Source organism: Spinacia oleracea, chromosome 5, assembly GCF_020520425.1.
Source record: "Spinacia oleracea cultivar Varoflay chromosome 5, BTI_SOV_V1, whole genome shotgun sequence".
NCBI lineage: Eukaryota > Viridiplantae > Streptophyta > Magnoliopsida > Caryophyllales > Amaranthaceae > Spinacia > Spinacia oleracea.
In genome coordinates this window covers 20,053,917-20,081,515 of record NC_079491.1, presented here as the reverse complement: position 1 = coordinate 20,081,515, position 27,599 = coordinate 20,053,917, and the positions used below count along the sequence as shown (strand labels likewise).

General features: G+C 36.2%; 1 protein-coding gene across 2 annotated transcripts; it reads right to left on the bottom strand.

Annotated features, from left to right (window-relative positions):
- Positions 1 to 907: 907 nt before the first annotated feature.
- Positions 908 to 27,100, bottom strand: LOC110799784 (uncharacterized). Of its 2 annotated transcripts, XM_022005055.2 has the most exons (10): positions 26,738 to 27,098; positions 24,538 to 24,600; positions 20,689 to 20,784; positions 11,614 to 11,732; positions 7,727 to 7,922; positions 4,505 to 4,680; positions 3,762 to 3,891; positions 2,830 to 2,990; positions 1,812 to 1,934; positions 908 to 1,461 (listed from the first exon to the last, which is right to left on the bottom strand). In XM_022005055.2, exons 1-10 carry the CDS (start codon positions 27,002 to 27,004, stop codon positions 1,236 to 1,238), a joined length of 1,557 nt encoding a protein of 518 aa, XP_021860747.2. In that variant the 5' UTR covers positions 27,005 to 27,098; the 3' UTR covers positions 908 to 1,235. The 2 variants fall into 2 exon arrangements, with proteins under 2 accessions (XP_021860747.2, XP_056684209.1); XM_056828231.1 differs by lacking the exon at positions 20,689 to 20,784 and having other exon boundaries at positions 26,738 to 27,100.
- Between the last annotated feature and the right edge of the window lie 499 nt (positions 27,101 to 27,599).

The window sequence follows — 27,599 nt, the reverse complement described above, 5'->3', positions numbered from 1 at the left end:
TAGGCCAGACTATGAACGGTAAGACTTATCGTTCGGTTCTTTGCTATCGGTTGGGTATTCCGTTGTTCTCTGATTCGACGCCGTGTTCTGCTTGCTCTCGGGTTTTCGATGGGGATATTTATGGGGATCATGCCGTGTCTTGTGCTGGGATCGTGGGTATCAAACATCGACATAATGTTGTTCGTGATACCCTTTTGGATATTTGCTATCGGTCGGGGATTTCTGCTCGAAAGGAGGTTGATGTTGGGCTGACTAGTGAGAGTGATGGAGCTCTTCGTCCTGCAGATATATTGCTTTATTCTTGGGATGGCGGTGTAGATGTGTGTGTTGACTTGACTGGGTCTTCACCTATGACGCAATCTGGGTTGTCAGACTTCGTTCCGGGTCGGGTTGTGGCGGTTGCTGCGCAGCGGAAGCAGGCTAAGTATGCGGCACGTTGTAGGGCTTTGGGTTACGGTTTCTTTCCTTTTTCCTTCTCTTCTTTTGGGGAGTTAGAGAAAGGGGCTATTTCGTTGCTGAAGCGGGTCCAGACGTACTCCAGGGCTCAAGACATAGGGGCACGGGCAGCTGCCCACATTTTCAGCAGGATCGGGTTCGCCATAGCTAGAGGAGTGGGGGCCCAGATTGTATCTCGGCTCCCCACCAACTTCTTGTAGTTTACTTGATCTTTGTAGCTTGTTAAGCTTGTAACGTTTTGGTGGTTTCCCATAATAATAATAATAATAATAATAATAATAATAATAATAATAATAATAATAATAATAATAATAATAATAATAATAATAATAAGTTGAATTAAATTGAACTAAACTGAACTTAACTTAACTGCAATTAGTTGAGCTGAAACTAACTGAACTGCGAAATAAGTCCTGAAACTGCAGTTAAGCAAAAAGAACAGGGCCTAAGAGGTCACAATTGCTAGCATTTAGGAACGAAAACAGGCAGCGCATACTGCATAACAGTCATGGCACCATTATATTTTGTTCACTTTATAGCTATCACATAACATCTGAAAAAACACATAGCATAGCTGTTAAAAGTTTAACAATTCTTTCAGAGCTAGCTTCCTGGATGCAAGAGATAGTATAGTTAATCAAAGAAAAAGAAAAGAAATCAAGTAAAGGACAAAGGCAACCTACTTTTTCCTCTTTCCATCGACGCGTAAAAAGAAACAACTGATTTGGGGAGTTCTTGCTGTCCTTCCAGAAAGATCAACATGTAACAAAACAGAACATTTAAGGCTTCCTTCTAACAGGTTTACTTGCTGAAAATTGAGTAGTTGAATTTGCTTGGATAGATTTCCTATAAATACTTTTACTTATAACTGTGAAAATGAAGGAAAGCAAAAATACAGCAAACCATAAAGATGCAATAAGAGGATTAAGTTTGCCGCCTTTGCACAATGTGGATGTCGTTTCCAAAGTTGTAGATGAAAAACCATTTCCAGACTGTCTTCCCCTCCTGTAAAAATAAACCATATAACAATCAACAATATGCCAAAAAGGTTTAGCTTTCTATTTTAACCTTATGACCACACAACTATCATATAACTTTCGTACACCCAGGTGACTTGACTAAACTATCCAATCAGTAAATACAGGCCGCAACGGAAATCCTTGTCAAATGAAAAGGACAACATTGAGCCATTGAGAAGATTACTGAACAACGTTAGTGTATGTCAACATTGAGCCATTGAGGAGATAAGTGAAATAAAACAACAAAGTTTACAGGAAGAAGACAGCAGCGTGAAATAATTTGTGGTAAATCATGAAATTAAGCGGGGTAGTTGTCACATAAGCCCTCAAACTTACCGAAATAATTTTCCAACAGACTTCAACAAAGAACTCCCAGATTTACCCTTCTGGTGTGAATGGTGTTCTGATGATGGTGCCTGGAGAGAAGCCAACTCTTCAACCAGCTCTCTTTCTCTGTCACTGCCATCATATATTTGCCAGTTTAAGATACAATTTTAAACTCTAGGTTCCTAGCAGTCGAGCAATAAGGACCTTAACATTCATAATAACAGTAGCAACGGCAAGGGAGCATCTAGTATTTTAGAACGGATATAGGTGTTGTATACAGCAAGTGATTGGTCAATGCTAGCATGTTACTATGCTGTCAAACTTCAAATCCTTGAGTACAATTGTCATAGCGACACTTGTCATTTAGAAAAGATCGAAAATTTACTCCCCGATACTTAAATACTTGACAAACACGGGAAAACAAAAATGAGAAAGGGAACGAACAATCGGAAAAGAAAAATATGAGACAATCAACCTGAATCAGAGAGTAAATAAAAATTAAAATTTCAAAGCAAAATGCTGGCTGCATGTAAATGACCATATCACCAATGTACACTAGAGACTTAGAGAGCGTATTTGAAATGAAAGCCTAAAGGATGGATGTAAAACACAAAGAAATAAAGCAGGAATTGCTCCATTAGATGCCCACAGCTGAAATTAGACCTTACGAGGAGTTCTACTATCCGTGCTGAAATCTCATATTCAGAAAGTTACACAATAAATACAAATGGAACGGATAAATTATAGCAAAGAAGCTAAATATGTTTCACTAAAAAGATCTATAAATAAATTTAAGTATATGACGGTACAGTTTTTGACCATCAACTTATAACATTGTAAAATCAAAATTCTTCAGCCTTTGTAAGCACAAAAAAGATGGGAACATTTTCATATGTTGTCAATGCTCACTCAACATTTCAGAGAAAATATTCCTTTCTATTTTAACAATATCTTCCCCTAACCTGTTGAACAGATTTCAAGGTCTGGAGAAGGAAAGGAAAGGAAACAAAAGGATGAGTTGCAAAACCTGATTCTTTTGGGGATTTGGATGTCCACAATAAAAACATGGTCACCTCTTCCAGAGCGTTCATTAGGTTTTGGAACTCCCATTGATGGTAATTTTACGACATCTCCAGGCTGAATTCCAGAAGGAATATACAGTTCCTTTGAACCCTCAACAGTTTCCACCTGAAAATGGTCAAAATTCAAGTCATCATTTAAAAGAATTACTCACCCTGTTCCTATTTAAGTGCGACACTGTCCTTAAACGGCCGTTCCTGAATAAATGTAACACTTCTATTTTTGACAACTTCCTCTAATATTTTATTCTTTCTCTCTCCTTCAATACCATTTGCCCACTTGCCAATATTTATTTTTTCACTCCCCTATTTCTATAGATTTTAACAGGATTCCGCTACAAGAATCAGATAAAATTTTCCGTTGGAAACAAGCAGCTACACTCAAGGAAGTACAGAAGACAATGTCCAATTACCAATCTAGTAGGTTTCTTCTGGATTGAATATTCCTAAAACAATGAATGATTCCATGGCAAAGAACAGAGAGATAGAGGATAAGAACTTCAAGCAATATAGACGTGTAAAGAAAGTGGTACAATAGCTCCACTGCTTCCAAACGATAATTTTCTTCCATTACGAATCATATATCAGACTAGAGGGGAAGAAGAAAGGTGAGAAACAAACTTCAAAAGGCTTGTTTATGAAGTACAGGGGTCTGCCCTAAATCACTTGTTACAGTTTCATTTTGTGCGAAGTGTTGATACTCTATATTTATTGACTTCATCAAAATTTCCTAACATTTATTTTTCAATAGAAGTATTTCATCTCATTTCTCATTGAAATGAAATACTTATTTTGTGAGGTACAGAGAATTAGCAACATAAACAAGTAGATAGAGAAATCAATTACATAATAAAATTCCCAAATCTAACCATTAGCATACCTTGATCATAGTCCCTAATATCGCCTCAGTATAACTGATCCTGATTCTAGAGAAAAGATTGAGACCTTCCCTCCATACCCCATCTTTTCCTTTAATACGAAGAACCAAGTATAGATCTCCACGAATTCCCCTGCATCCAAAGAACACCATAACCTTTATTTCAACCAAGAGATCTCTCTTTTGTTTCTTCGGCATTGGCATCAAGGAGCCAGCCCTCCCCCGTCATTACCCAATCCCGTAAAGATCAGGAATGCAGCACCCCAAAAACAAAACTGTAAAGTATGGAAGAGAATGTGAAACAAAAACCACCAAACATGTCCTATTTTCACCAATGTTAACTAGCTGTTTTCAGTTAAACTCCAGAGTTTTGTATCAAGATAGGTGAGACCAAAAGATGCATGGCAGAAGATAAATGCAGACTATAAATACCTGTACTATATTATTTTTTTACATATGCATTGGTGAGGGGAGACAGAATGTTTCCCTTTCTATAGTATCGTAGGCAACTAGCACAATTTCCTAGTATATTATGGGTAGGCAGGGAGACAATAAAACTGAATATGACTTGATACAGAAAAGACACTAAGAAACTTGTTATTTTCTAGTTTGTGTTTTATGTCATTTGATTATTAGAGCTTGGATTAAGCAAGCTGGGCATGCCTTAATTGCAGTAACTACTTATCTCAATAACTAAAGAAGCATAACAGAACTATTCATTAAATGCATCGAAAGCAAGACTATACCTTTTACTATCCAAGTTACCCTCTCCTCGTAGTTGCATTGTGGCCCCATCATCTACACCTGGTGGGATAACTACATCAAAACTCCGCTTGGATCTTATGCTGCCTAGCCCACCACACTTTGCACAATCATCAGTCACAACCTTTCCATCTCCTGCACAACTCAGGCAAGTAGACACCTACAAAATGAACATAACATGCAGCTTCGGGAGGACAAGAGCATAACTTCAAATCTAAATAAACATCAGCAGTCCAAAAATATATCAAATGCTTTCACCAAAACCAAAAAAACATACATATAAAATGCTAGTCACCATATACACTATTGCATTAAAAACCAACAAGTACCATATAATGATGAAAGAACTTACAATGCTGCATAAGTTTTTGTGCACTTTGTCTAAAGATCTACATACACAAAAGGACCAACTAAGCTTGTGATGCCAAGTAAACTAGACATTTCATCCACAGAACATAATGCTAAATCTGATAAGCAACTTATTTGAGTATCATCAGATCAGGCAGCAGCGAGTATTCAACAAGTCAAAATGTGCAAACACCTGAACCCTTTGCATCCTTCTGTCTATAGGGCCAACTGAAGCAGAGGTATCAAATATTCAAAGGTAATTGTATCAAGTAGATAAGGATCAGGTCATTAGACCATAATATAACCCATGCCATCTAGCGCTATGAAAAATTGTGCGAAAAACTGATCCGTATCTTGATCTAATTATTTGGATATCTAATCGGATATCCAAAAAACATAAGATATCAATTTTAGAATACCCGTTTTCGGGGAAAACAGACACTTCGAACGCTTTAAAATTAATTACGAAGCATTTTTAAACTATCCCCTGTCCCACCTACCCATATAATGATTTCCTCTCCATAATCAGCCCAAATCCCACCCTTCCCACACGCACCCCAGAAACACATTTTTCCCTTTTTGTTTCCTTTTTTTTTGGTCAACTTTCTGATGCAAGAGCATTAGATGATGAAATCCTTGCTTTAATGGTTAAGAATGTCGCCTTAAACTTGTCATGAATTGATGCTTTGCATGGGAATTGGTTAGGACTTAGGAGTTACTACAAAGGTGATAGCTAGCTTAATTACAAACGAATCATGGAAATCAGCTCCTAATCAAGTTACGGTTTGGTTTGAAGATTCAGGAGGGTCACGCGCCATCCAGAGCCCACGCGCTACCTCACTCGGGGCTAGCTTGGCTCGTCTTGCACCTGGGCTTGGTCAGACGCCACTTTGGGCTGACCCAAGACCATGGTCTGCAAGTTTTAGTCGTTTTCTTAGATTTTGGCTACGAGTTATTTCCTTTCAATCGAAGGGGGTTTCTTGGTTAAGTCATTAGGATTATTTTTCGAATAGAAGTAGTATTCATTAGCATATTAATAGAGATCTATGTACGCTTAATTTTTTCAGCTGGTGATTTAGTTCTTTATGCTTTCAACCAATCTAGTTTAGGTTTAATTGTTCGTGATTATTTTCTGTATGCAATTAAATGATTAAATCTATTTGATAGCCATAAATCCTGGTGATTAAATTTTGGGACGTATTGTTTTTTACCACCCACAAAAATCGAAAATTTGTTTTTTCCCACCTAAAAAATTAAAACTTGTATTTTACCACCTAAAAATAAATTAAAACTTGCTTTTAATGCCTGAAAGCGAAAAAATAGATGAAACCTTTATGTATGGCTACCAAATTCAATTTCCCTTCAATTTTTAACACTCCCTGTGTGATTTTTTTTAACTCTTTCACCCTTCTCTCTTTACTTTCATTATATTTTGTCAATTTTTTGAGTTAATGGTGGTGAAAAATAATGTAAATTCATGGAATATAAGGAAGTTGGGGAAGAGAAGAGAGTTAAATACATGAAATCGTGGAAGAATAGAACATATAAGAAGTATTACCGATATTGTGGCCCCATACATAACATTTTCATATATTTTCCCATTTTTCAGGTGGTAAAAAACAAGTTTTAAATTTTTTTAGGTGGTAAAATACAAGTTTTAGTTTTTTAGGTGGTAAAAATCAATTTTTCGATTTTTCTAGGTGGTAAAAAAAAAATTATCCTAAATTCTGTCTAGAATTCAGTTTTCCGCACCTATGTTAGTCTTTCATAGATTAAATACGTCATGTTCCCTTAATTCTCTGCTCGTTCTCTCCTCTTCTGAGTCAAACACTCAAAAATTTCATACTAGCTTATCAACTGCCACCAATATAATACTGTCCCTGCCTAATAGGAAAATGTTAATTTCTTTTGGTCATATCTTTCTGGTTTCAATGAAATATAATACAAGTTCATGAATTTATTTTCAACAAATGGAAAACTATCTATGATAACCCATTAACCCTGTAGGTTAAATCATTTTTCAAAATGAGCCCTCTTCATGACAAGGAAGTATTTCCAGGGTTATAAGATTACTTGTCAGAGTTTACTTTAAAATTAAAGATAATTTAGAGAAAGTCAATTAGTGAGGGTCGTTTTGGTAAATGGCCCGTAGTACAGGGTTACCATGGACAATTTCCTAAAAGCTGATTGTAAGGGAAATCCCTCCAGGTTGAGAATTTTCCCATACTTCAACTGCATGTTTTAGAAATCAATTTTTGTAGCAGACATAACAAATCATAAATGCATGGTTTTGGAATTTAACATGATCAAACATCTTTCTTGTCATAACAATAGCCATCTGGTTTCTTTAGTTTACTCAAATCAAATACATATAGTGCACTAGGCTGCCACTTCAAGCAAACTCTAGGGATACTCAGAAGTATTTGGCCTTAACAGCAGAGAAGCTGATTCTAACGGTCCCTTGTTTAAAAATTCATCACATGAACTGCCCTAGAAATCGACAATGACCAGAACAAATAACAAAGGATTCATAGTCCATCAAATGCAGAAATTCCCCTACCAGAAGATTTCAGGAAGATCTAGTAACAGATAACTAGAGATGTTTCCCTTATTAAAACCACTGACACCCAGTCCACAGCTCCCTTTCACCGGAAAAAAAAACGAATCAATTCACAGATAATAGAGAAGAATCAGAAGATGATGTCAAATTATGGATTTCATAATGGAAATAAATGTGAACTGTGTCCAAAACTCACCAATAAATAACAAAGAAGAAATGAATCCAGTAATTGCAATAATTCACTTACAAAACAAAGATCTGAATCAAAGGATAATTCACTGCAAAGTTGTAGTGTTACCTGAGAAACTACACCAAATGGTGTTCTCTGACTTTTCATGACCCTTCCTCTACCTCCACAGTCAGTACATGATTTGATGCAATTGGTTGATTTAGCTCCTGTACCACCACATACACCACATGTCTCCAAACAGGGAACTTCAACTTCTTGCTTTCCTCCAAAGACTGATTCTTCAAAGGTTAAATTAAGATCCGACCTACAGAAGAAGAAAAATATTATACAATAGTAAACAACAGATACTTTGAAAGAAGGAACTAGACAACCCAAATAACAGGTCGACATTATACTTTGTGGATAAAGTCTTTGATATGCAGAGATATTTAAGACATTCAATTGTCAAATGTGAAGATCATAACTCAAAAGAGACTGGTATCAATAGCACATGAGGCAACCATCACCACCAACGAAGACAACAGCATGCATGTCAGAGGCATCTATAAGTCCTCCATATTACCCCTGCCCAAAATCTTGGCTCTCATGCACAAATTTACAATAATCTACATTCACTATGATTAGGTCATGGCTAGGAACAACCAAACAAGTGACTACTTTCCTAAATCTCTAACTATTTGCGTTTCTAGTTTCCTCATTAAAAGCTGTAAACCAAAGTCTTCCTGGCCCCCAAACTAGTAAGCTTCCGAATCCTAACAATTCCTCCCTTTTGCTACTTCACTTAAAGCTGTCTACCCCTATAGATGGTGAGCTCAATATTCAGAAGAGAAGGTCCGAAAGTGGGGAAGAGACTTTTAGGTACTCCGTCACTTTCTAGTCATTTTTCTATCGTATAACACTATAGTGTCAGACTGCCAGTTCATATTATGGTATCCATTTTACACCACATTTACTTACACAAATCAACTTACTTATTTTCCATGTACCATAATTTCTTCCCGGAAAGATAGTTCCTATGACAAACCCTCCATATGGGAATTACTAAATGCCTCTAGCAACTCAGCCAAACGGCATTTAAAATAAAACAAGCACCTATTTTTAGTTCTGGTTCCAGAAGAGCATCATGTTGTTGAAACAGACTTCAGACAATGTGCTGCTACATTAATCAGAGATCAAAGGTTTCCTCTTTACCCTTTTATAGTTGTTCTAAAACCATGTAAAAGGATAATCTATTTGAGGGATGATATGCTCCCCCCGCCCCCCTTTTTTGTTATACCCACTTACTGTAGATGTTGCAGGATCAAAAGATCCTACATAATCTGATAGAAACAAGAGAGAGAAGTGAAGAGAATATAGAGAGAAAGAAGAGATTCTTATTAGATGAATGAATGAATTCTACAAATGAGTTTGTACAGCTTAATTACAGCTCCCTAATTAGCTGATTATTACTAAGGAAACAATCAAGAAGCTTAACAACTTCTGCTGAAACAGTTATAACAGATTTCTGTTATTTCCCGTATCATACTTTCCCCCTTCAAAAATAAACTTGTCCCAAGTCTAAGATACATCAAAATTAGGGTACTTCTTCTCAAATTCTGCTGCATTCTCCCAAGTTCCTTCACTGTCAGAATTCAAGATGGATTATTTAGGTCATTGAGGATGCGGCATAGTGAGATGTTTTTCTGAAGCTTTAAAGAAACGTTATAATTTGTTACTTTACAAAAATCTTACAGGTCAGAATACCCTACCCATCTAATCAAATACTGCACTTGAGCTTGATTCTGAAATTTCACAACTTTCCTTCCTATTATTGCTTCTGGTTGAAAAACAGTAGAATCGTGTTGACCCTGGAACCACAGAGGAATATGAGCAGCAACTGGTAACTGTCCATGAAATTTTTTGAGCTGTGATCATGAAATACGTCATGAATCTGAGAATCTGCCGGAAGTTTAAGCTTGTATGCTACCTTTCCAACCAAAGCTTGTACTTGGAAAGGACCAAAGTACTTATGAGACAGCTTTTGGTTGCTTCTTTGCTGCACTGACACTTGTCTATATGGCTGCAACTTTAGCCAAACCCAATCTCCAATATTAAACTGCCTGACATTTCATTCTGTTCTGAGCTTTCTCTAAATGACCCTTAAGTTCCTTAATCATATTTTCTCTCTTCTGCATGCTTCTATCTACAGTTTCCACGGATGAATCCCCTGCTAGATAAGGTAAATGCAGAGGGGGTGGCTGATTATATACTATCTCATACGGTGTTAGCTGAGTGGATGAATGATAGTGAGTATTGTACCACCATTCTGCCAGAGGTAACCATAAACACCAATCTTTAGGCTGATTTCCACACATACACCTCAAATAACATTCTAAGCATCGGTTTACTACTTCTGTTTGTCCATCAGTCTCAGGATGGTAAGAAGAAGATAGTAAGAACTCTGTCCCGTGAGGAGATAACAACCCTTTCCAAAACTTGCTAAAACACAGCATCTCTATCACTCACTATGCTCTTGGGCCACCCATGGAGCTTGAATACGTTGTCCAAATAGGCTTGCGCTACTTGTATAGCAGAAAAAGGATGTGCTAGTGCAATAAAATGAGCATACTTGCTCAATCTATCCACTACGACCAAAACTACCTCCTAACCCATGGATTTAGGTAACCCAGTTACAAAATCCATGGATATATCCAACCACACTTCTTCTGGGATAGGAAGTGGTTGTAATAAACCCGGATATGCAGATGCATCATATTTGGATGCCTGACATGCTACACACTCTCTTACAAACTGCCTCACAGTTTTACTCATGCCTCTCCAGTAAAACACACTCTTCAACCTTCTTAGAGTCAAATCTCTGCCTGAATGACCCCCTTCTGGTGACGAATGCTGCCAAGTGAATCAATTTTTCCCTCAATATTGAATCAGGTCCCACTACTATTCTTCCCTTCTTCCTTAATAATCCACCCCTGAGCTCGAAAGTAGGATGATTATTACCTTGTTGTAGTTGTTCTAGAATAGCTTTAAAACTATCATCTGCTAGATAACTGGCCTTAATACGATCTCCCAAATCAGAAGAGATTAAAGACATTGCCATACACAAAATTTCTGCTCCGTGTACCCTTGATAATGCATCAGCAACCACATTCTCCTGTCCATTTCGATACTGAATTTCGTAATCAAACCCCATCAATTTTGAAAGCCACATTCTCTTGTTTTTAGGAGAAATGACAGGGTGTAAAAAACAGTAGATATAGTAACAGAGAGGAAAGAGATGGGTGGGTGTAAGAAAAAATAAAAAGTGAGTGAAAAGTGTACTATTGTGAGGGAAAAGGAGTAACATGGTACAATGTGTGCCAAATATAGAATAAATTAAAAGTGGATAGAACAAAAAAAAAGGGCACCCCTTTAGGAAAGCGGGAACAACAAAAGAAAACAGATAGGGTACATCTACCGACACTAACATGAAACAATATACTGAAACTCCAAACATAATCAACTCATCACATAAACCTAACAAAGGAGCCTTCAAACTAATTTGAACAACAGGGTAGGGAACAGAGAAATCAAACTACAACATAAACCAAAAACTGGAGGAAAAAAAAGAAAAAAAATGGAACAAGAGGAACGATGACCAGTTGTTCCTTCTAACCAAGCAAAATATCAGCGGTGTTGTAGATTTGTAGTTTACATATCAAACATTGTCTTTGTTTATATTTCAGGGAGTTTGACATCAAGAGTTTTAAACCAAATTTATATCAAATTCAAACAGAACTAAAAAGGCAATTGTGGAGATAAATTGCAGAGAATCGTTACATCTAAGAAATTATGTTCACAACCATAGGGAATAAATTAAAGCAAGCACAAGTAGTAATACTCATTGGTTGAAGAAAATTCCTACCACAACATTTGCAGGGCTAAACCTGACATTATTCTAAAATCCAAGCATATCTTCACTTAGTGTTTAATGGCATGCAGTAAAATGCAACAATTACCAAATATCAAGATTAAGCCTGCCTCTGTTTCTCCTTTCAAAATTGACACCCATGCCTTGACCTCCAAAAAAATTATCTGCTTCACCAAATATTGAATCGAATACTTGAAAAGGATCCACCTACGGAATTAGAACGAGACCAAGTACATGAACAACTGAGTAACACATAATAATAAGTAAAATCCAAATACATTTCAAGGAAAAGTCAAATGCATTACCAAATGATCAATCAAAATACAGATATAAGTCAACATAACATAGAAGATTCTTTTTTGTTTTTTGTAAACCAGCAAAAAGAATAGTTTCCCAAAGTCCTGGCTTGTCCTTCCACATATGCCTAAAGATACATCTGAAAGGGAAATATTTTAAAGACCAAAACGGAAAAGGTGCTTGGCTAGGTTCTGTTGATGTAGGTTTCATTACAATGAGCTTATGATAATATGATCACATTTTAGCTAGCCTGTAGCTTACTGATGAAAGGGCATTCATGGGAAAACTGAGAAACTCCTCATGAATCACAAGTAACATGGAGTAGCTCATGGGGCAACTGCGCATCTTGTTTTGAAAATATTCCACAAAACGGGTGTTCGATAAGATTAGAACGCATTTACTGGTGAATTTAAGGAATTTGGGTGGTTTGGTAATCTACTGTGTAAACATATCTAATTATTTCAAATAACCAATACAAAAGATCAGGTGCACCCACACGATAATATTATTGTGTAGCAGGTCTAGTTTTGCATAAATGGAGTAGCTCATGGAGCAGCTGCACATCTTGTTTTGAAAATATTCCACAAAACAGGTATTCAATAAGATTATAACGTATTTACTGGTGAACTTAAGGAATTTGGGTGACTTGGATAATCTACTGTGTAAACATATCTTATTATTTCAAATAACCAATACAAAAGATCAGGTGCGCCCACACAATAATATTATCATGCAGCAGGTCTAGTTTTGCACAAGTTACATTTTTCATAGTCAAAGTAAGAGTTGTAATGCTTTCAATTCCCCTTTTAAAAGGATCACTTAACACATAAAAGGGTAACACTAACAAAAGTGTCACTCATAAACAAGAATGATTAAGGCATGGTTGCTCAAAAAATTTATATTGTTCCCAGTACACAAGACAGGTTGAAAGCAATACGCTATTCAACAATAAAAAGGACATAAAAGTAAATAAAAGTAAATCAAGATCGTCAAGCAGAATCGAAAATACTAAACCTAATACTCCATCTTATTTAGATAACCCTCAAGAAGAGTTTACAACTTTACATGTACCCACATACGGAGTTTTTGTTAAAGAAAGTTTATTCTTTGCCTTTGATTGCCTATCCAGACTACCTCTTAAAGATGTACCTAATATTCTAATACACTTACTATATGAATTATGTGGAGGCTTTGATTAAGTGATCAAATGGTTGGTTAGGTCACATCAAGGAAAGCTAAGGAATCAAGAGACTGAAATAGGGCAAAAGGAATCGGGAAGGGAATTCACCCTTTACTTTTGGTTCAAGGGATAAAAACCAATTCTCTATTAAAGCATTTGGTTGTCAAATATTTTAAGGAAGGGATTAACACACTATACCCTTTTCTCTCTTCAATAGTTACCCTTGACCACCATCATCCCTCCCCCCATGTCCCTTAATCTGGTACCATCACAATGGCACAACCACCCCAGTGTCTCTCTGCACCTATCTCCACTATGCAGCCACCATTTTCCTTTCCCTGCCACCCAACAGGGCCACCACAGCCCAAACTCCAAAACCCCAGATCTTGCATCACCATTCACCAGCTACATGCCTACATTGCACATCACCACCAAGGCTACCTCTTCAGCTCTTTCTCAACTTGCCCCATAAATCACTGCTTCAATCAGAACAATTCCAGTCCCCCGTGAAGTATGGGCTAGCTCTGTTTCTTTGGTGGTTGGAAAGGCTTAGAGTTCCACATTTGAAACTTTGTAGCCAAATCAAAATCATATGTGCCACAAGATGCAATCTGTTTTGGATCCTGCTTCAGTGAATGGTGACAAAAGAGTAAGCCGAGCAAAGGGTTTTGAATACTATATTCAGAACTCAATGATCCAAAACTCTTGACTTGGCTTTCCATTCGCACGTAATAACTCAAACAAAAGGCTGTAAGGAATTATACTTCGGAATATAACAGCCTTATTCTCGTAACTCATCGAAAACTGATATCATAACAGCCACCAAACTGTACTTCTAACAAATCACCACAGCTAATAAAAGGACAAAAAAAACCGACACAAATGCACTCGAAATGGTCAAGTTCTGAAACCGGCTGAAAGTAACTACGTTAAACTAATGCAAACTCTAACGTGACAACCTAAGAAAACATGGAAATAACAACACTGGAAATTCCTTGTGCAGAAGCTTACTTTTGAAACATTATTTTTGCTGCAGCAATTGCTAGACATGCAAACACGTGCTAGACCAAGACCACACTAATAAACTACCGCTAACACTATGAATATATCATAAAGCATGCGATGAGCAGCCCACATGCCACATGAATCCCACAAAAATATGAGTGCTCCTCCAGATCAAAACCTACAAATTGTTGTTCTTTTTCTAATGTCTTTTAATTCGCCACTTGGTTGGACAGAAGACTCAAGTTCACGGTTTTTTATAAACATAGTTGCTTGTCACGGATGGCCTTTCACACCATCGCATGTGGTAGCATGCAGCGCATTGAGCATCACAAGGCAACGTGGTGCACCACCGAAGGCGGCATCAAAGGAGTTGGGAACCACCAGGCAATGTGGTGCACCATCGCATAAAGGGTCGTGTGGGGAGTTGAAGCATCGGGGTGCACTATCGTGGGCATTGACAGCATCATGGGCCATGGGGGAGTGCATAGGCAGCAGCAAGGGAGGCGTCCACCCCCTATAGAGGAATCCAAATAGGGGGTCCCACCTGTTTGGGCCCAGAAAGTCACGTTTGACAGCAGGCAGCCCCGGATGGGCCCGGAAGCTTCTAGAGTTTTCCAGTGAACTCTTAAGCACTCTCACCACTCTAGTATGGTTTTCTCTTGAAGGTTCTAGATGATGAAAGTCTAGAAGCACTCAATATTTCTAGAAGCCTACTTGTATGTAAAGTTCCCAAGGAGGGGAACGTTCTAGAAACTTGTAGGCATTTCCTTGTAAGAATTGTATAGAATACTCTAGGTTGTAATACTCTAGAGATAGGTGAAGGTGGCCTATAAATAGGCAACCCCATTCATTTGTACAAAGTAGTCAACACATTTGTAATCATTCTACTTACGGACAAAGTTCATTACTTAGTCATTTTTTTTGTAACACACTTAACTTGGCAAATTATCGGGTAGCCTTGACTAGTGGCTCGACGGGATTGAGACGCTAGTGGACAGCGTACATAAGGCTTGGAAATAGACAATTAAAACTTTATCTTGGCCTTTAATTATAGAGTTAGGTCATCTGCCTTTATCTTGCTAAGCCACATCTTAGCTTGTATTCATGCAAACTAGAGTGAGAAATAATATTTGTTTAGTTTTATAAAGTTAAAACCATCCCCAACTCACCTAAGTCTAATAAGTCCACAATATAAACCTACGTAAGATGAGCAAAACACAAAATGAACCCCAATGAGCTTACTAAATTTAAGTCACACACGAGCCCACACATCATTCTTGAGAAAGATAAGTACACATATCTTTAGTAATTTGATGGTTTTCAACGCATCAAACTCAACCCAAGAGCAACAATTTCAATAATTGAGGGAGCTTCTAATTGGCTACATATACACTCGTATTCATGTATTTATTTCCTCGTAGTCCATATCCATAAAGGCATAAGAAGATCAATTTGATACATCAAAGAAGTAACAACATCTAGAAAATTTGTTAACTACTATCTACCTTATTAAAGAGTTTATCAACAGTTAGCAATTACTACTTAACTTGCTAACACGTGATACCAATTACTACAACCATGTTAAGGAGTTTATCAAGTACAAGCCACATTTTCCGGTCAATTACGTCGACAAATGATATCATAATTACCCCAATTACAATTAAACAAATTAAATACCTAATAAACGTAAAATTGGTGAACCATAGAAATAACCCTACAACCCGAGCTGATTGCTAAATCCGTGAAAGATTGCTCAGAAAAAGCTCCACATTTTTTGAGAATAACAGGTCGTTTACAAACGATAAGTTTTGCTCTTGCAAATGATAATCATCCATATTACCACACCGAGGGAAAAGAAGAGTTGAACCCATCGTTGGGTAATCTAGGAAAGTAGAGAGAAAGTGAAAGTGGGTTGGGTAGAAGAACAAAGGATTTTGGATTTTGAGACAAGAAAAGTAGCATTTGTGGGATTTTAATTTGAAAATTTGACTTCAAATAATACCAACTATAGCTTATGGGTGCTAAATAATACGACCTTAGTTATTTGTTGTAAATAATACCAACTTTCAACGATTATGTGCTAAATAATATAACGGGTGACCAAATAGAAATATAAGGAATATTCTAACCGAAATAGTATGTAATTATTATAAAATCAAGAAAATAAAGTAAAAGTATTTTGTAACTAATTTAATTGTTTATCAAATTTTAGCAAAATTAATGTTCCTTAGTTAATCAACACACTTTGAGTAGCTATAAGTTTAATTTTGCTATTTAATTATCCTTCTGGTTGTATTAAAGTAGATTTTTTTTTGTTAGTAAAAATTTTGTTTAGCTATAATTTGATTTTTTATTATTTAATTAACCATTCTGGTTAGACTTAACTACTTTTATTAGTTAATTAAATTTTTAGTTAGCTATGGATTGAGTTTTGTTAGTTAATTAACAATTTTGGTCATTGAATTAAAATTTTAATAACAAAATTTCACCCTAATTGGAATATTCTTTTATTTCATACTCTGGTCGCCATCATATCATTTAACACGCAATGAATGAAAGTTAGTATTAAGGTCGTATTATTTAACACCTATCGGCGACAGTTGGTATTATTTAAATCCAATTTTTCTTTTTAATTTTGGTTGGTTATTAAAAAAAATTGGGTGGTATGTTTAATTTATTACTAGTTATTAAAATCTTTTAATTGTAATTAAGGGTAATTAACTAATTATGATATTAATCGACTTAATTGGCTGGAAAACGAATTAAGATAGCAATTAGCATCACGTGTTAGAAAGCTAGATAGTAAATGCTAACTTTAATAAGCTAGGTAACAATTGACAAATTTTTCCCACATCTATTGTGTTTGCTTTGACAACTTTCACAGCACCCACGAATATTGCACATCTTTCCTTGTGGGTAAACATCCACGTTGCTCATCTTTCCTTGTGGGTAAACAGAAAATTATATCCCTAATGTTATCTTTACTTTAAGATAGGTGGATTGCTACACCATTGAAAACACTCCTTTCTTGTTCAAGTTCTTGTGTAGGAACTATGCATAACAAAATTATCAGTCAGCAATAATTTTCCTAACTATTTAACTTTTCTAACAACCTACCCTTCTTCAGATTTATATGAACAACTACAGAATTGTGACTCCCAAAGTTTTTTCCAATTGGATAGTGAGAATACGAGGGCATATGGAATAAATATGAAATCAACCTTCTTAGTATCAACATGTAAGACATAATTATCATAAAGATCACAATAATTCGCTTTATCCTCTAACCGAGGTCTCCCAAGTTGAAATCTTTCCATATCAGCAACAACGCAAGAAAAGGCATTCCTATCAGGACCAATGAAAAACGTAACTAATACGTAGTGAGTTAAAGTTTGTGCACTAAAGCACTGTTTAGCAATTAGAGTTTAGTTTTTAACTGTTTACTGATGTTTGCATTTGTAGGTAGCTAATTACCTTTTTTTGTTGTTTGTATAAATATGTTTGGTAACAAATAGAGGTTTGCTAAAAGTTGTTAACTATTTTATTTTGTATAATGATATTTATGGACGTTTGTCTTTTATACTCTTTAGTGTAAACTCTTGTTTTGAGGAATGGCGAGTGAGTGTAAAAAAGGTGGAAAAAGTAAGAGAGATGTAATTAATTAATGGTACTAGTGGGTAAGTAGGAGAGAGATGATGAAAAGGTGTAATTATTATTTATTATGGGGCCAGGGGTGAGAATAGGGTGTGCACGGGTCCAAAACCGGACCGGACCGGTGGACCGGAATTTTTAGAATTCGCGGACCGAGGACCGGACCGGAAAGAATCCGGTCCGGACCGGAACCGGACCGGAAAATTCAGGTCCGGTCCGGTTTTGGACCGGCTTGGACCGGTTTTTTTTATTTTTGCGATTTACAATCTTAAACTCAATTTGTTTTTACGATTTTATCTTTTTACGACCTATATTTCTCTTTAAGTATAGCATACATCACATCATAAGCTTAATTTAAAGGGGATAAAGGCCACTGATATACAAAAAATTCTCAAAGTCTTTTTTTTTGCGGGAGAGGATTAATGTATGTGGGCTATAAATTGTGCTCTTCTATCTAAAATTTATGTTTTTAAAATTATATTCCGGGTCACCGGTCCGGACCGGAAAATTCCGGGTTTTGACCGGACCGGACCGGAAAACCGGAATTGTGTATTTTCAAGGACCGAGGACCGGACCGGAATCTATTGGTCCGGTCCGTTCTGGTCCAATTTCCGGTCCGGACCGGACCGTGCACACCCCTGGGTGAGATGGTAACAAACGATTGTCAAATATAGAGTAAAGTAGAATAAACAAAACACCTCCTTTTGGAAAGTGGGTACATACATAAAAAAATACGGAGGGAGTAGCATTTATTAAATGTTGTTAGGTAAGAACGGTAATTATGGAGTAATGTATTTTACAATGTTACATTAGCAACCCTCTAGCAAAAAGTTAGTGAAATGAGCTTTTTCAAAATGAGAGGTTTTAACTTTTAACTCCATCCTCTTTTCAATAATCATTTTTACCAAACACCACTTTTAGAGTTTGACTAGTCAAACCTCTAAGAGTGATCCAAACCTCGAAACACCCCCTAAACCAACCAACGGGTTCGGGTTGAAACGGGTCCGAGTTTAAATTGATGCGGGTTTAAATGAGTCCAGGTTGAAACGGGTTCGGGTTTATATGGCCGAGTTGAAACGGGCCCGAGTTTAAACGGATTCGTCTTTTTAATGCTCGGGTTCATAGAGAATGGGATTGGGTCATATCGGATCGGGTTGGGTCATGTCGGATTGGGTTAATCGGGTAGCGAAATGAAATGGGTCGATTTTCGTCGAGGTTGGGTTCTTATCGGTTCGAGTTAATATCGTAACAATAATTATAATTTATTATTATTATAATTATTATTATTATTATCATTATTAATATTGAAACTTATTACACCTGATTGGAACTTTTTGGACCTGAAAATTTATTTTTTAAAAGGTGAACAAAACGGCCCCTTAAACTTACGAAGATAAAGATAGAAATTGTCCAGCTCCAAAGCCGACTAAACGTACAACCTCAAACAAAAGGACAATCTAATTTGACTACCTAACAAAATATGAAAATAAAAACACATGAAAATATCTTGTATCAATCCATTAGCTAACTAACTTTTAAAATCATAAACTTCCTCCAAGGGTTTTTATAGTTGCAACCGTTTGACTTTTAAGTTTGTCAACGCATAACTTAAACCACAAATATATTTTCCTATACATAAGTAAAAACTACAAAAAGTTAATATCGTGAAAAATATACATTGAGAAGGATCTAACACAATCCCACATGACTATGTTTTGGCTTACCTATAAATCATAAAAGATAGCCAAAAGGGAGTATGCGAATAGTGAAAAACTTTACTTGGTTGCAACTAAATAACTAATAAAAAAATGGAGGAAATATTCATTGCTTTGCTAGAGACACACAACACAAATTGGACCCAGAACATGCTACCCCCCTTAAAATTTGCACCAATATTATGATGAAAAACGTGTAGAGTAGCCAACTTGGGAGTTATTTCGTGGTCATTTCATAGGTTTAACCCAGATGGGCTGCAGATTTCCTTTGTGAGTGAAAACTAATTACCCTCTCCCAATCCACGGAGCAAGTCCTCTGCCAAGTACTGTTTAAAATGAAAAAGATTTACAACAATAAACAATACAAGAAGAAAAAGAAAACATATAATTCGATAAGATATTAGTGTGATAGGCCGTAAAGTTATCAGTCAGCAAAGGTAAAGACTAATAGTGGCATGGGGCGAAGGTTTCACTAAACGGATTGGCCAATCTAGTTTCGTAATAGGTTAGTCCAACTTTCTATTCATGAATTATCCAATATGAACTGTGACCATGCTCTATGGTCTGCTAGTCTGCCTCCCTCTTTTTGAAAGGGAAAAAATATCCCAACTTAGAAATTGAGGCTTCACTAGATTCAAACCAGGGAAGTTGGGGAGTAAAGGCAATCTTCATGCTATTGGACCAAGGGATTATAGATTCAGATTTGCTAATATGCTTGTCCATATCCTTAAACTTTGCAATCTTTGGTAGTTGATACTCCAATATGTTACAGGGAAGCTTTATGACTTCCAATTAACCACACTCCACTATAATCCAACACATAAATTTCTTTCTTCAATTCCTCCATTACTATACCCCCGGCTTTCTATGTTCTAGTCACTTTCCATTTATGGTTTTTTTCGTTCTACTCATTTTATTTTAATCCATTTTGGCATACTTCTTTTACCATCTTACCCTACTACCCCACGATATTACACTTTTCCACTCTTTCTCTCTATTACTTTTTCTTACATCCACCCACCTTTTTCTTACACCTACCACCTTTTTACACCTCTCTCCTACTTTATCTTCCACAATTTTCTTAAACTATGTGTCTACAGTGAGTGAATAGAACAAAAAATTGGAGGTAGTAGTATTAGTTACCAAATTAAAATTGAAAGAATTGTACATGTCTACAGTATCATGCGATTCGTGCCACAATGTGTTCAGTATCTGGCTAATTATTGTACCACGCATCCAATACACCCTTATTATCAATACCACTTCAAGAGAGTGTAGCAAACATGGCAAAAGCAATTTACAAGTAAAACCTTACTTCTTGGGCATCAAAGCTTGGGCCCACCGACTCTCCATGCAAACCAGCTTCACCAAAACGATCGTACAATGCTCTCTTCTCTTTATTTGACAAGATCTACAAATAACATTTTTCCCAGAGGATTAAGGAACAAGTATCTTAAAAGAAGTATTGGATACAGAATCTACTATCCATTCCATGAATCACGTATCAAAAATCAGATAAACGGCGCTGAAGAGCTTAAACAGTTATGTATTCTAAGTCCAGATAATATATCCCACTTAAGGGAACACTATATCCAGTTGTATTAAATCTATTGGTAGTTCTCCAACGTATTGCCTTCATACCATCCTAAGTTTCCAGTTTGAGTCTTTGAGAAACAGAAAAACTGAAGAATTTTAACTACAGCATCATTACAAGTGTCATCTAATAGCATAACTTAGTGTTTTAACTTAAAAAAGTGTCATCTAAAAGCATAACTTAATGTTTTAACTTTAAAAAGCGTCATGTCAAACCATAACTTAATGTTTTAACTTGTTCTGATAATCAGTATGAATACTGACAAAATGAGCATCCTTAGTGTTTCCATATAATGATTAAGGGCTACACCTAGAATGGAGACAAAATGTCCAAGTGCTACGGTCTTCTAGTTGTGGTACATGTGTAGAGTTTTCATAACCAATCATAGAACGATCAAATGACGGGAACTGGAGAGGTGTAAATGTATGCAATCCTCCAACTAGTCTAAGATAGCTAAGAGGTGGTTTCCAAAAGACAGTGACATCATGAAGCATGGCACAGAGTAATGTAGAACATACTAGTCATATAGGCCAGGCAGCCACAACATGAGTCCAAAGATAAACATTACATTTTTCAAGCACTTGGAGTTAAGGTTGACAAAAGTTTGAACAAAACCCTTTCAGACAGTTGGATACTTCACTATGCTCATTACTCAATCTTATTAAGGATATTTTAAACCCAACCAAAAACCATTAGGCTATAAAGCACATGAACACACTCAGGGTTTGCATTTAAACCTCCTAAAGCGAGAAATACGAAATGCTACAAAAGCGCCCACGTGAAACCCAAAACATTTGGTCATCCAAAAGGTCGAGATGATGTGTCAACATTTTGAAACGCATACGAACAACACATGCCCGTTTCTGTCTGATAATAACCAACCTCTAGAGGATCAGGTTCAATCTAGAGTCTTCCATTGTTTCCCTCTATCACATAAGCCACCATCGGAGAGCTTCCTTCCTCGGTTGACCTAATCACCACTGCTAATCCGAAGCAAGATAACTCTTTGTTCACAAATCACATTCGAAATGACTGCCTGCTCCTCTTTTTTTTTTTCACGTCTCTAAGAGTCTAAAATCCATGTGACAATTATTTTAGGGTGGAGGGAATATCAAAAAGCCTTTGGGGGCAAAAAATTGGGTTCCTTTATCGAATCAAAGGGATTAATACCAAACACCAGGCAAATAAATGCAAACGCAAAATGAGAACATGATGCAAGTAGCCATGAATTACATGGTGCAAATGAAATGAATTCGCAGGGATTGCATCCTAACCTACTTCAATAGGTTTGGTTTGGCATTTTCAAAATCTTTAAATTTTATTTTATTTTATTTTAACAGTTTAATTATACAACTACCACATTTAACAACCTAATTATAGGGTTTAGGTTTAGTTTGAAATTTTTCAACAAGAAGAATGGCATGACATCCCCACTAAAATAGAAGTCTTATTAATTAGGCCACCCTCAAAGGTATTTCTTGGGCTCTGAAGGAGATTTGGGAATGCAGATATATTCTGGAGGAACATGTCAATCCTCTAAACTTTGTTTCACGCAATAAGGTTTCAGGCAGATTTTATAAGCACTTGATGAGTATTTTTCCTGCTGTTTCTTGGAAAAGACTTATATACAACAATTAAGCTAGTCCAGAATGTGTCTTTGTCACCTGGCTTGATGTACTTGGTAAATGGAAGACAAAATATAAGCTTTAGAAGTGGGAAGGGAATGTTGATCCAATTTGTCTACTGTATTCTGTATAACCAGAATCTGCAAAGCATAGAGTGTCCTTTCTCTACCCATGCCTAGAAAAGGTCTTAATGTTGCTAGGATTTTCTATACAAATCTATCCTTAGAGGCTGAAGTAAATATGGCAGTTCCAGCTTGGAGGAAGAAGCAGAAGACGGCTAGTTTATATGGTATGCTCTTCGTTGAGACAGTGTACAGTGTACGTTATCTGAATGAATATTGTCTTTAAATATACTTCCTCTGTTCCATTAACTTTGAAATGTTTACCATTTCAGGAAGTTTCACAAATATTGGAACGTTTCCCTCTCAAGTAAATTGAATGTTTCCTTTCATGTGCAATATCCAATATACCCTTACTAATAACTCCTAAGTTTGTGGGTAATTCACATGGCTTTTGTGTCCTCTCACCTTTTACCCAATTTCTTAAATTTTGGGCACTACCCCCCATGTGGCCATGTTGCAATATTTTTAGGACGGAAGAAGTTTTGTTTTAAGACTCCTTCTAGATGCAATAGTGATTTATATGAGAGACCTATGTTGTAAAACTAGATTAGGTCTCGTGCATGCACGGATATTCTAAAATTATGACTGAAATATTTTTCTCCCTAAAGTTACTACATAATTATTAAATCTTGAACTTACTCATTTAATCCTCTAATACGAATATGCAATTTACATCCTGCTACGTATTACATATTTGATTTGCTTGATATGCTGAATTGGCCAAAATATTGAGTACATACGTTTTCCATTATTAATATAACGATTTGACTAAAATATTACCAAAAATCATTCTAAGCAAATTATTATGTGGCATATGTTATTTTCATAATCCATAAACAAAAAAAAATTAGGAAATAAAAACTATATGAAATAGAGATTTTTTTAGGAAAAGAAATTTGGCGGGAAAATTTTCCACCAAGAGTGACACGTTGTTTTAGTATAATGTAATAGATTCGTGCTAGCCTACTAGCATAAATTTTTTTTTTTTCTTTGCACTTAACCCTTCCTAGAAGGTTGGGAGAAGGGGGGTGAACATAATGTTGTAAGGTTCTTGAAGTTGTAAGCAATAGAGTTGACTAGTTCTGTAACCGATAAATTCCCTTAGGTAAATAATATATTTGCCTAAAAAATTAAGTGCCCTTCAACTAGCATTTTATTTTCCAAATTAAGTGCAAATACGGAAATCCCTTAACAAAATTGGTTTGACATGTTAATGAAGATTTTGGAGTTGTTTCCCTAATGTTCTTCATTTGTGATATTTTGAGTAAATGAAAAATAGATGAATGGTCAATATAACATATTGTGCTGACTATTCAATGAACTTTTCATTTAAGACTTCATAACCTTCCTAACGAGCATATCAAGTATTTGCTAGACCGCCATTTTCAGTAGTTATCTAGACCGCCATTTTCAGTAGTTATCTCAACAATCGCATAAATGTAAGTTTAATGAAACCAACACAATTTCTCACTCTACTTGATACAAACACATAATATCACCATTCCTATAACATAGGGTTATATCTTTTTACTTGGGTTTTAGCATGATCAAATCCTTACTTTCATTCTCTTCATGCTCAATCCATACAGGAAATGAACAGGCTATATATACATACACGGAATAAATAAATAAATTGCAAACCATGGAATTTTATCTCTAGTAAAACAAATATATCTTCCAATTACCCAACATATATCTTCTAAAGCAAGTATTAACATTTCTATCACGATAAGAGGATCGGGAAAGCTAAGTGGCCGAGATCCCAAGAAAAGAAATTAACTGACATTACCCAAATAGGCAAGACCTATCAAGGGGAAAAGTACCTCGTATGCAGCGCTTATTTCTTTGAATTTGTCCTCTGAACCAGGATTTTTGTCTGGATGGTACTGTTTAAATACAGCAATATTAGCAATCAATTAAGGAAAAATTTGTACCACTATTTAACATCCCATCAAATTTTATGACAAGAGGAGTCCAAATGCTACCAAGTAAAAAGTAATATTGCAAGAGGCCTAGGCTGGGGTACCTCAGACACCGAGACACAGCATAAAATGTTTCAAATCAAATTAATAATAGTTGAAGATTTCCGCTTTAAAAGGGTCTAGCTGCATATAATACAGTCTGGTTACTAAAGAAAGAGTTTCCAACTATTATATCTTACATACACACACCATGTACTTGGGTTAACATGAGTAGTTTGAAAAATTCATAGGCCAAACAAGCTGCTATCCATCTCCTCATACGTCAATCTTGTGTTTTGCTAATGAAGAGACAAGGAAACACTTATTGCAGTGATATTGGAGAATTTCCTTTGCCAAAGGCTTTTTAATCTGCCAGGGTTAGTCAGGTAATTCCCTTAACTGTTCTTCACATCAACAGGTACAGCATATAAGGTTGGGAGGCCGGGAGGTAGGACAAAATTTGTGGTGAGCTGCGACTTTTGCTATTAATTGGGTCTTTGATTGGAAAAGTATGATCTTATTTTTTGGGGCCGGGTGGAATCCTCCGGATTTCTTACATAAAAATTTGGTATCTTCAGCTTCTCTTTGGGCTCACACCTAACACTCTTGGGGCCTTCCCAAGTGTTCCCCTTTCTAATTAATATAATGCATGATTGAAGTTCAATATTTATTTTTCTCGAATTTGGTAGGGGATTGATCCTCCTCATAACTCTTATGAAATAATGTTCTAACTCCTAATGGAAATCTTTGCTCGTCTAAGAAAACAAATTAACAAATAGAAACATGGTGTATGCAGTTTAAAGCCAACTAAAAAAAATTATATAAAAAAGACCCAACCTTTATGTATGATAGATATCAAACAAGACGAACAATTCCTAGCTCTATTTTTGTTGAATACATTTTCAGAATAAAAAGGTTGCATTGTTGGATATAATGTATATTTATAGTAGTCCTTCACACTGGAAAATAACCAAATAACCTTATGTAAAAGAAGAAGGGCTATTAGGGATGCACTCAATGCAATTTGAAAAATATCATAGCACAGTGAAATATAGATATCAGTCATTTCACAATTTGTATAGGCCCCACTCTGCAACACCAAAACCTCCTTCAACCATCTTCGGATGACACAATAAACCCCACCTAGCGAGATGGCCCTTCCTCACATCACTAGACCCAAACACAAAAGAAGCCATCAGTGAAAATTTTGAACAGGGAGAGATAGTAGAGAGGGGTACACTAGGTAAACAAGAATGAACCAATGTTATTCTCCCACCAGCGGAAAAGCTTCAGCTAATACTCCCTCCGTCCCTTAATACTCGCACCGCTTTCTTTTTCAGACCATCCCTTAATACTTGCACAGTTGCACCACTTCTATAAATGAAATTTTTTTACCAATATTATATTATTTCTCACACTTACATACTAACTCACTCCCTACAAAAAATCATTTAAAAATTCACACCCCAACTACCCCTTACACATTTCCCACTAATTATATTAAAAAAATACACCACTATCAACTATCACACAGAGGGGGTATTTATTTTTCCTTCATTGTCATCTCTCTCTGTTACATCATGCCCCACAACAGCTTTTAGATAAGGAAAATGTCACATGAAATTTCCACTCCAGGAAAATGGCACATTAAACATACACTAGTGATTCAATTATTCTGCACCACTCTTGATCCCAAATTCCCAATGAGCTTATGGTTCGTGGGAGTGCTAGAATTAGTCAATGAATAGTATCATCCTAGTAGGACCAGTTTCACATTCTGAGTTTGAATTTGAGTTTGAGTTTGAGTTCGAGTTCTGAGTTCTAAGTTTCGTTAGTATTAGAACAGTGTATCTATAAAAAACCAAAATCCCCCAAACACAACATTAAATTCCATAAACTACCAAAACCCAAACAGAAATGGGTATTACGAATACCATCATCAATCAAATTGAATAATCCGTACGATCAAGGTGAAGCAAAACAATGATGCATGCACTAAATAATTACTACACAAAGAAGACAAATTCGGCGAAAATGAAAGTAAAATCAGCAGAAACGAAACCTTGCGAGCGAGATTCCGATAAGAGCTCTTGATTTGATCCAAAGTAGCATTTCTATCAATATTCAGAGAAGTGTAGTAATCAGCTTTAGCGGCCGCCCTAATGACCCGAAATGCTCGGCGTTTGGGGTGAGGGAATCGAATTACGGGGTGCAGAAACTGCTGCTTGTGTTTGTGGTGAATGTGACAAATGGGAAATTGAAAATAATGGGTCGAGAAGGTTGGAATTGGTTGTGGGGTTGAGCAGCAAAGGTGCACTGCTGCCTGCATTGCGTTTTGCAGCTTCTTGCAGCTCTGGGAAAGGAGATGACAGGATCACAACTCACAAGAGAGAAGGGATTTCGCGATTTATATACGAGGACGTAAATTTTGATATCAGATGTACGGAATAATACATCATTGGGGAAAAAAAAAGGGTAAATATAACATAAATCCATAACATGTATAAAAAGGTATGGATTATTTGACAAATAAACATCTCATAGGTGAACTTAAATATTGAAGGTCACAGAGGATTTCTAATCCGGATCATTGAAAGGTTGGAAAATCAATGACTATTGAAGGTAAGATTGCAACTAGATTTTTAGTTCAGTTTCTTGAACTAGATGGACATGTTATGTCAGAAATCTTTTGCATAGATACTTGTTGGATCTTGTATCGGATTGACCATGAGAACATTTTAAGAGATTAAAATCATGTCATAAGTAGTTCTTATTAATGTTGATTAGAACTATTCCTCAAAACATGAGTAATTACGATTGCTAGTTTGAAGATTAGTTCGCTTTGATGCTCGCTAAACATCGCACCGTAAAAGGAAACTATAAAAGTAGTTATTGGGCTTATTGTGAATCAAAGTGAGTATTCA

Coding starts and splice junctions, on each gene's coding strand:
- LOC110799784 (XM_022005055.2), bottom strand. CDS start 27,004: ATGCAGGCAGCAGTGCACCTTTGCTGCTCAACCCCACAACCAATTCCA. Junction 11,733..20,688: donor CAAGCTTTGATGCCCAAGAA/GTAAGGTTTTAC, acceptor CTAATTCCGTAG/GTGGATCCTTTTCAAGTATT. Junction 4,681..7,726: donor CATTTGGTGTAGTTTCTCAG/GTAACACTACAA, acceptor TTCATTTTGTAG/GTGTCTACTTGCCTGAGTTG.